The 11,027-nt window shown below is 33.7% G+C and overlaps 1 protein-coding gene across 6 annotated transcripts in view; it reads left to right on the plus strand.

Annotated features, from left to right (window-relative positions):
* KIF20B (kinesin family member 20B) overlaps window positions 1–11,027 on the plus strand; it is a 66,795-nt gene extending 55,768 nt beyond the window's left edge. For 2 of the 6 annotated variants that reach the window (XM_081267534.1, XM_081267535.1), the window contains 4 exons: window positions 292–393; window positions 764–902; window positions 6,216–6,358; window positions 8,160–11,024. In XM_081267534.1, coding sequence (XP_081123660.1) covers window positions 292–393; window positions 764–902; window positions 6,216–6,358; window positions 8,160–8,237 — 462 coding nt within the window. In that variant the 3' untranslated portion in view covers window positions 8,238–11,024. Of the gene's footprint in view, window positions 1–291; window positions 394–763; window positions 903–6,215; window positions 6,359–8,159 lie in introns of all 6 variants that reach the window. The other 4 variants (XM_081267531.1, XM_081267533.1, XM_081267536.1 and 1 more) reach the window with 4 other exon arrangements.

Here is an 11,027-nt window from a genome sequence, read left to right on the forward strand (position 1 = left end):
GTTGACATTTTGGGCTGGACACATATTTGTTGTGGTGCTGGCCTTCAAATTGCAGGGGTGTTTAGCAGTGTCCTTGGCTTCTGCCCACTAGTTGTCATTATCATTATCTTCCTCCTTTGCAAAGACAACTCAAACTATCTTCATATTTAGCTAGTGTCCCCTGAGGTCAAAACTGACCCCAGATAAGAACCACAGTTTTAAGTGATAAAATGGCATTTTATAGATTTTCTCTTTTGAGCTAGACAAAGAATATACTGTCAAGAAATTAATGCTGAAATGTATTATTTTTAGGACTTGGTGAAATCTGAGAATAAGAAGAATTCTATACCCAGAACTAATTCTAAGTTCCCTATTTCAGAGCATAGAAATTCTTCTGTCAAAAAGGATCAAGAGGTTTGTCTTTTAATTTGTATAAAATTAGCCATTTCTGTCATTTGCATTTAGAAAATAGAAGCTGGAAATTAAGAAGTCAAGTAATTATCCAGAGATTCCATGTGTCCAATTGTAACTCATTTATCTTCAGCTTGGAATGTGACCGTTAGCATTTGTCCGTCAGCAGGCAGTCCTGCAGTGCCTCACTTCTGACTTAACTCTCTAGCTAGCAAATTCATTTTTCTGTTCTTGGTTCCTTTCACCCTCTTCCTGTGCACTTAATCCCAAGTTCCTTATCCAAGAATTCATAACTTCTCTAATTTAACTGTGGCTATAACTGTTTCCTTATAACATTTTTTATCTACAATAAGAAAACATGTCTGTTTATTAGGTTTCCACACGTCCATCATCTAAAAAGACATATTCTTTACGGAGTCATGCATTAAACTTGGCCACTAAGAAAAAAGAAGGTACACTACAGAAATTTGGAGACTTTTTACAACATTCTCCAACAATTCTTCAATCAAAAGGTTTGTAGAAAATTAAATGACCCTTCCTGTTAGATTCAGTGCTGTCTGATATCTTATTGGTATACTGACTCAAAACCTGTTTTATTCAGTGAATATTATGCTTTAAACAGATAGACACTGTAGGAAGAAACATAAAAGGATGATGTACCTAGATATTCACTATGTATTGGAAGAGAAAGGGTTATATCTAACTAGTTGTTCTAGATAGAGCAGGCTGCTTAATATAATAGTGGTCCAAGCAAAGTGGCATGATGGTATCGGAGGGGAGAAAACTATTCTGATTAGGGGGTTTGGGAAGATTTTTTTTTTTTTTTTTGGAGGAAATGGGTATTGAAATGTTAGCAGGATAACACCCCTCAGAGATAATTACTATTACTATTATTGTGTATATCCTTTGTGTGTGTGTGTATATGGCCTATACCTTTGTAAGCATTCGCTGTCCAAATGTAATATGCCAGGAGTATTTCTTTTAGTATCTGTTGAATTCACAAAAATCACACACATAATGCTTTTTTCCTTTATAGTGTAATGCGGACATGTTAATACCTATGTATATATTAAGATCATATGCTGCGCGCACACACACGGACACATATACATATGCACATCAACTACAGAGAACAGTTTTTACACAGGTAGAGGACTAGAAATGTATAGAGAATGTTCTTGCAGTTTCAGAAAGCAATCTGTATCTGGCATGTAGAATGTGGAAGAACCATTGGTGGTGGGTAGGGGTGTGGGTTTTTGGTTGATCACTTGGATGAATTAGAGATCAGAAATGAAGAATAGGGGAGAAAAAGGAGCCAGAGGCAGGGGGACAATTGAGTTGAGTCTAATAGGTTGTGCGAAAATACTTTCTGTGAAAATTTTATTCTAGAGTTTTCTAAATTTTCTTGGTTTATTGCCCTTAGTCTCAGTAAGTATTTTCGTTTTGCTCCTACACCCAATAACCTAATAGCCTCATCCAGTAGATTTAAGGACAAAAAAAACAGTAAAAATTCAGCTTCTGAAAATCTAGTTTGTACAGATATGTCATTATCAAAATAAATGTAATGTGATACCATTTTGAAACCTTAAATCACCTTAAACTATTGAAGATCACTGCTTTTCTTAAAGATTGAAAATATTCTAAGGTGCTTTTTAAATTTACTATAGCTTTAGTGCATAGTTTAGAATTTTGGACCTTTCAAACTCTTAAGAAATACATTTTTTTTTCAAAATGTATAATTTGAGCATAGGAAATATCTGGAAGGATAAATAGCAAACTGTTAAACATTTAAATTTGGAGAGGAGGGACTTTTTATTAGAAGATTGTGTTTTATTTAAGTTATATTGACTATCATATGTTAAAAAGGAATATGTTTCCAAGAGAGTACTTGATTGACTTGATTCTTCCACAGTTTTCTTATTAATATAGCTGGCATGAATTTTTTAAAATTATTTCTAACAGTATAAGATATTTCTATTTTGGATTGGTGGGTCACTTGGAAATATAGAAAAAAAGGGAAAAAAAATCCTGCTTCTCTGATAACCTCTACTAATCCATTAGTCAGAATCTCTGGTCTTCTAGCTTTTATGACTAGCTCATCTTCTATCCATTCAGTACATGATAGCCAGAGTGATCTTTTCATTGCTCTATTTTATGTTACTCCTTTGATTTCCCAATTCTTCTGCATGACCTGATTTATGACCCTCTCTCCAACTTATCTCCTGTTATTCTATGGTTGATGATTAGCCAGCTTCAATCATATCAACTTCTGACTTCCTAGAATATGCCAGCCACTTCTCTTACCTTGTGATCATTGCATTCTTTTGCATCTTCTTTTGTTTGCTTTTATCCGGCACACACCATAACTGCTTTCACCATAACTGCTTCCTCATCCTTTAACTCAGAGCTGATGCTGTGAGAAGGAAGGAAGATCCCTTTCACTAAACCTCCTCATCACTGGCTTCACTCAGTCTTCATTACTCAATCCTATTTTTTTCTGTCTTAGCACTTATTTCCTTATTATCTTATTTTCTTATTATCCTTGTGGAGTATAAGCTCCACATGGACAAAATGTTTAATTCATAATGTCAGCACTTGGTATACTGGCTTGCACATAATAGGAGTTTGGCTCCAGGCCAAAATCATATGTGTGATTTTGTTTTCATGCCCAATCAGGTGCAATCACAAAGACCTGGTAGATCTCCTGAGAGAAAACTTCCTTTTCTGTTCCAGAACTGGTGTACATTCAATGCTTTATAGTCTCAAAAGGGAGTGACTGTCAAGGATTCAGGACCTGGCTAGCCATGCTATTATATACACCTGCATTCCTAGCCTCAGTGCCTCCTTAGAGAGCCTTTTCCCTGGGGCTTCTTAAGGTGCCTCTGCCAAACAACTTCTTATGGAGGGAGAAGGGATGCCAACTTGAAGAACTTTTCTGCATTGTGACTCAGTACTTCTTCACTTATATCTCCCTACCCTAAGCTTCTAGCCCTAAGGTACATGAAACTGCAAGCGTCTTTTGTTTGGGGCTCTCTGGGCAGTCCAGTGACCCTGGCTTCTGTGCTGATCCACCTGACCTGATGGTAGGAGATGGTGCTTTCTGAGATCTAACCTCTTGCTTATATTATTGTGACAACTGGTTAAAGGCTCGGATCATTTTAGCTTCTTAATGGCTACTCTGATACCTGAAACTCATTTCTTTCAGGCTTATCTCAACTCTCTTAAGTGCAGCTTGGCCCCTGATAAATAGACTCTTAATTAAGTGTATTTTCATATATATATATATATATATATATATATATATATATATATATATATATACAAACATATATCTGATATATGTATAAGGATTTTATTTTTGGGAATTCTCCCACATGGAAATATGTTTTCTAATGAAATCAGTATATTTGTCTATTAACAACACAGCCAGTGTACAAAGTGGGAAATTAAAAAATCCCTCTTTTACTTCCTAGAAGAAATCAGCTATTAACAGTTTTGTTTCTATCCATGTGGGGTGTGTGTGTGTGTGTGTGTGTGTGTGTGTGTGTATTTTTAAGTTAAGGTTTTACAGTTGTACATTATTGGTACTGAGTGTTCATTGTGTACATCTTATACATATCTATTGAACTAAATCCACCACTTTATTTATTTATTTATTTATTAGTTAGTTAAAAATGAGAGTAGAATGTATTTTGACATACATACATGTAGTATAATTTTCCATTCTTGTGGTTGTACATGATGTTACACTAGTCTTGTATTCATATATGAACATAGGAAATTTATATCTGATTTATTCTATTCTCTTTCCCATTCCATTTCCCCTTTCTTCTCCCCTTTCTCCCCTGTCCAATCTAGTGAACCTCTATCCTCCCTCCTATCTTGCCTATCTTGAGTCAGCATCCACATATCAGAGAGAACATTGGCTTTTGGTTTTTTGGGACTGGCTTAGTCCACTTAGCATGATAGTCTCCATTTCCATTCATTTACTGATAAATGCCATAATTTTATTCTTCTTTATGGCTGAATAATATTCCACTGTATATATGTACCATATTTTCTTTACCCATTCATTTATCGAAGGGTACCTAGGGTTGGTTCCACAGCTTAGCTATTGTGAATTAAGATGCTATAAATACTGATGTGGCTGCATCACTATCATATACTGATTTTTAAATGGTTTGGGTATATACCAAGGAGTGGGATAACTGGGTCAAATGGTGGTTTCATTCCAGGTTTTCTGAGGAATCTCCATATGCTTTCCAGGGTGGTTGCACCAATTTGCAGTCCCACCAACAATGTATAAGTATACCTTTTCTCCCACATCCTTGCCAACATTTATTGTTACTTGAATTCTTGATAATTGCCATTATGACTAAAGTGAGATGAAATCTCTGTATAGTTTTAATTTGCATTTCTGTAATTGCTTGAGATGTTAAACATTTTTTCATATATTTGTTGACCATTTGTATTTCTTCTTTGAAGTGCCTGTTCGGTTTCTTTGCCCATTTATTTAATGGGTTATTTGTTTAATTAGTGTTAAGTTTTTTGAGTTCTTTGTATATCCTGGAGATTAATGCTATATCTGAAGTGCAGGTGGCAAAGATTTTTTCCCATCCTGTAGGGTCTTTCTTTAGGTTCTTGATTATTTCCTTTGCTGTGGAGAAGTTTTTTGGTTTGATACCATCCCATTTGTTGATTCTTGGTTTTACTGCTTGTGCTTTAGGAATTTGGTTCGTAAGCCAACATAGTAGAGATTTGGGCCTACATTTTCTTCTAGTAGGCACAGGGTCTGTATTCTAATGCCTAGGTTCTTGATCAACTTAGAGTTGAGTTTTGTGCAGAAATAGGGGTTTAATTTCATTACTGCATATGTATTTCTAGTTTTTTCTAGGACCATTTGTTGAAGAGGCTCTTTTTTCCAATGTATGTTTATGTCACCTTTGTCTAGTATGAGATAACTGTATTGTGTGGGTTTGTCTCTGTGTCTTTTCTTCTGTTCCATTGGTCTTCATTGTCTGTTTTGGTGCCAATATCATACTGTTTTTATTCCTATAGCTTTGTTGTTAAATTTGAGGTCTTGTATTGTGATGCTTCCTGCTTCACTTTTCTTGCTGTTGATTGCTTTGACTATTCTGGGCCTCTGATTTTTCCAAACGAATTTCATGACTACTTTTCATATTTCTATGAAATATGTCATTGGAAACTTAGCAAGAATTGCATTAAATCTGCATAGCACTTTTGATAGTATGGCCATTTTGATAATGTTAATTCTGCCTATTCAAGAACATGGGAGATCTTTCCATCTTCTAAGGTCTTCAATTTCTTTCTTTAGTGTTCTGCAGTTTTCATTGTAGAGACCTTTCATCTCTTTTGTTAGATTGACTCTCAAATATTTTATTTTCTTTGAGATTATTGTGAATGGGATAGTTTGCCTAATTTCTCTTTTGGTTGATTCATCACTGGCGTAGAGGAACACAATTGATTTATGGGTGTTAATTTTATATCTGGCTACTTTGCCAAATTTATGAATTCTAGAATTTTTCTGTCCTTAATGCTACATACGATTCTGCTTTCTAATTTAACATGGCATAAATCTTTTCCAAATCATTGATAGAAAAAGATGAGTTTTATTGATTACATTATAATTTACAGAGCTTTCCACCTGAACATTATTCATATATTATTTTATTTATTTATTTGCAATCCCCATTACTGATGATCATGATTTGTTTCTGAAGCATTTAACTTTTTTCTTAATCAGTTGTCTCTTCATGTCTTTTCATCATTCATATTTTGCATTGTTTTCATTTTAATTTGTATAGCAAAGAAGATAATTGAAACAATGAGCTCTTCAAAGGTCTCAAATGTAGAAGCAATTAAAGAAAATGTGTCTCAACCAAAAAAAGCCAAACGGAAATTGTACACAAATGAAATTTCATCTCCTATTGATATATCTGGCCAAGTGGTAAGCTAGTATTTCAATTTTCATCAATGTAAAACTAAAACTGTTCATGGTCATTTTAATTTTGAAGTATTCATTACAATTCAAATTTTTGATGGATTTGAATTTCTATCCTTTAGATCCCAGATCACTTAAAACATTTTACTTTTGATCAGATTATATACTTTTGATCAGATATCCCTATTATAACCTTATAGGAATTAAATATAAATGCTGTATTACTGTATGTAAGTGCCATTCATTCGCATTTGAAACCTCATCCAAGGAATATATTTTCATCAATAGAATTATCACATTTAGTAATTTATTGGCCTTTAACATCTATTTTTCTTTGTTATGTTTATCACCAGAATTGCACACATCTGGGTCCAAGTATGCTTGGTAAAAATATAGAATTGACATTTATTTATTTATTTTTTAATTTTTATTGTTGGTTGTTCAAAACATTACATAGTTCTTGACATATCATATTTCACACTTTGATTCAAGTGGGTTATGAACTCCCATTTTCACCCCGTATACAGATTTGCAGCATCACATCAGTTACACATCCACTGTTTTGCATATTGCCATACTAGTGTCTGTTGTATTCTGCTGCCTTTCCTATCCTCTACTATCCCCCATCCCTTCCCCTCCCATCTTCTCTCTCTACCCTATCTACTGTAATTCATTTCTCCCCCTTGTTTTTTTCCCCTTTTCCCCTCACTTCCTCTTGTATGTAATTTTGTATAACCATGTGGGTCTCCTTCCATTTCCATGCAATTTCCCTTCTCTTTCCTTTTCCCTCCCACCTCTCACCCCTGTTTAATGTTAATCTTCTTCTCATGCTCTTCCTCCCAACTCTGTTCTTCGTTACTCTCCTTATATCAAAGAAGACATTTGGCAAAATCCTAGAATTGACATTTAGCCATTTCCTCCCACCTTCTTTTTTTAAGCCTTCTAGACTTTATTAAGAAGAGATGGGAGTTGTCACCCTGACTCTGTGACTCATTCTCCTCATTCAGAACAGTCTGTGCTCTACATGGAAGGTTCTAATTTTCTGTCATGCTTACATTTGCTTAGTGGATGAAAGTGAAGGTTGAAAAATAATTAAAGGAAAAAACTTCAACAGGAAATGGCCAAGAAAAATTAAGAGAGTTTTTTTTTTTTTTTTTTTTTTTTTTGCAATAGTAGCTATCAGATATGAGATTGACACTCAAGAGCAAGTGGTAAAGAATTAGGGTTAATTAGGACATGCTGTTGAAAGCACTATTCTCTTAGTCACTTTTTCCTATCTGTCTTATTAGTACATAATTTCCTTCCTTGGCTGAATATTATTTCTTTCCTTAGTTGCAGTATTATGTGCTTTCTACTTTTTAAGTTATATGTTGCTGTGAAAGGTCATTTTGTAAAATTGATTTGAGGCTTTTATCTCTAAATATTGATAATTATTTCCAGAGGCACAAAACAAAGTAGAAAAAAATTTTTTTCCAACTAGAGTTTTTAATCTAAAAACACACTTATTTAAAATTCTAAAGGTTCAATTAGATTCTATCATTTGTTTACATGATTATAGTACTGATAAAACTGAGATAGTAAGACGTTATCTTTGAATTCAATACGGATTGTAGGTTATTTGGAATTAGCTAGCATTGAATGAATCTTTTACAAAATATTCTACATGTGTTTTTATAGAAGATGGAATACCTATAGTCTAAGAGGACAAAAAGACTCATGTTGTTATTATGTCAATAATTAAGCACATAAGCACATATATTCTTATTTTTGCCTATAAGTTTTAAAAAGCTCAAATTGTTAATTTCAGATTTTGATGGACCAGAAAGTGAAGGAAAGTGATCACCAGATTCTCAAACGACGACTTCGAACAAGAACAGCCAAATAAATCACTTTTGGAGAGTGTTTTAATTTTATATTCATAATCATTGTAATTTGCATCTTGGCTTTCTAAAAATATTTTATATATTATGATGCATTAAATCTCTGCATAGAGATTTGTTTTATATATAGTGTGATTTTTAATTCAATAAATAATCAGTTTACCTGTGTACTTTTTAAAGCTTCTTTTTAATCTATATATTCCCTGTTATCTCAGGCATTAGATCTTAGGAAAGCAGCTATTATTCATGTTTTTTTAATTTTAATTTTATTTTTATTTTTTATTTGTTTTAATTAATTACACATGACGGTACAATGATCTTGACATATCATACATTTGAATCAGATGGGATATAATTTCTCATTTTTCTGAGTGTACAGGTTGCAGAATTACATTGGTCGTACAGTCACGTATATACCTGCAGCAATAATAATTTTTTTTTTTTCTTTTTTGGTGGGGAATACTGGGGATTGAACTCAGGGGTGCTTAACTACTGAGCCACATCCCAGCCCTATTTTGTATTTTATTTAGAGACAGGTCTCACCGAGTTGTTTAGTGCCTCACTGTTGCTGAGACTGGCTTTGAATTCATGATCCTCCTGTATCAGCCTTCTGGGCTTTTGGGATTATATGCGTGTGCCACTGCACCCAGCTCATGTTTATTTTTCTGCATGTGATGATATAAGTCAGGTTTGGGGCTTACTTGTGTTTTTAGTGTTTGTGAGTTTGTTTTTACTTTGTTGGCATGTACAGGTGATTTTATATATCAGTTTGGATTATAATTAGGAGTTAGGGAAAAGCATATATGGGTTTTTTCTTTGCCAAAAGAAAAGATCTAAAGTCTTTAATTAGAAAAAAATATTTTTAATTAAAAAAAAATCTAATAATGTTTGCTTCCTGATTTTTTCCAGGACACAGAAAATTGTAAGTAAAAATTAGAAAGGAAGAAAAGATAGCATCTAGGAGCCAAAACAGTGATGGTTGGGGGACAATAAAAAGAATTTTAGACCTGGACCTTAGAAATAGTCTTTGTTTGAGAGATGAGAAAACTAAGGCACATGAAGTTTACTCATGCTAATTAGAACATATAACTAAGGTTTAGTGAACTAATAATTAAAAATACCAAAAAAAAAATAAAATAAAGGACACAAAAACAGTAGCTAGAAGCTCAAGATATTTTGCCACCTGGGGCTTTTAATCAAAAAGCATACATTCATCTAAATTCTTAAAAGTTTCATTACATTTTAGCATTGCTTACCGGATGACACTGAATAAGAAAAGTTATATGGTGTTTTGTTTATATGGCATGTTATTTTTCCATCAAAATAGTTATATTAAAACTTAAACTCTTTGGGCTGGGATTGTGGCTCAGTAGTAGAGCGCTTGCCTGGCATGTGTAAGGCCCTGGGTTTGATCCACAGCACCATGTATAAATAAAGGAATGTGTGCAACTAAAACTAAAAAATAAATAAACATTTTAAAAAATATTTCTAGGCATCAAAATGTTTTCATTGTGTATTATGGAAAAAATAGTTAATATTCATTTCATATTTGTGTGTTTTCTTACTAAAATTATAACCTCAAAATCAGTACTCATAGCACACATGTGGTCATTTGTGGAAATCTTCAGAGTGGCAAAAATTTTGAGTTAACCAACATGTACATTTGCAACTGAAATTGAACAAAGCAGCACTCTGCCTTCTTGTCTCAGCCCTCATACTGTAAATGAATTTCCATTCTTTATCCAGAATACAGATTAAAATCTAGCCTTAACAATCATCTAGGGATTGTTAAGGCTAGAGTTTGGAGGGTGAGTCCTGGCAAAAGGGCTCAGGATACACCCTGGACTTTCTACAGATGCACACTAACAACATAAAACCAAGCCTGCATAAATTGAATGTAACCAGCCAGTAATCAAAATGCCTGTTGGGACCAAAACTAAACAAAACAACAACTGTAAAATATAGTGTAGATCTCTGCAACATATCTTTTATGCATGTTATGTGGTAAAAAATTACTAAATATGGAAAGAAACAGGAAAATGTGTCCCATGGAAACAATACTTTACATGACTTAAATACTGAATTTTGCAAAAATGTTAAAGCAGATATTATGCATATGTTGGAGGATTTAAAGGACGTGTCACCTTAATAAAGAATCCCAGCAGCAAAGGGAAAGTATGAAGAAAAAAACAAATGGAATTGTTCCTACAGAAGGGTCAAATAACTGAAATGAAAATCCACTGGATACATTTATAACAGATATTCTCCAATTACATCTATTTACCTGCAAATGCCATAATTTTATTCTCTTTTAATGCTAAATAATATTCCATTGTGTATATATACCACAATTTCTTTATCCATTTATCTCTTGAAGGGCACCTAGGTTGGTTTCATAGTTTAGCTATGGTGAATTGTGCTGCTATAAACATTGATGTGGCTGCATCACTATAGTATGCTCATTTAAGTCTTTTGTTATAGACCAAGGAGTGGGATAGCTGAGTCAAATGGTGGTTCCATTCTAAGTTTTCTAAGGAATCTCCATACAGCTTTCCATATTGATTCCACCAATTTGCAGTGCAACCAGCAATGTATGAGTGTACCTTTTCCTCCACATCCTCGCCAACACTTATTATTGCTTGTATTCATGATAATTGCCATTCTGACTGGAGTGAGATGAAATCTTAGATTAGTTTTGATTTGCCTTTCTCTAATTACTAAAGACGGTGAACATATTTTCACATATTTGTTGATTGATTGTATATCTTTTGAGAAGTGTCTGTTCAGTTCCTTAG

Source organism: Spermophilus citellus (assembly GCF_964194105.1).
Source record: "Spermophilus citellus genome assembly, chromosome: 15".
Classification (NCBI taxonomy): Eukaryota; Metazoa; Chordata; class Mammalia; order Rodentia; family Sciuridae; genus Spermophilus; species Spermophilus citellus.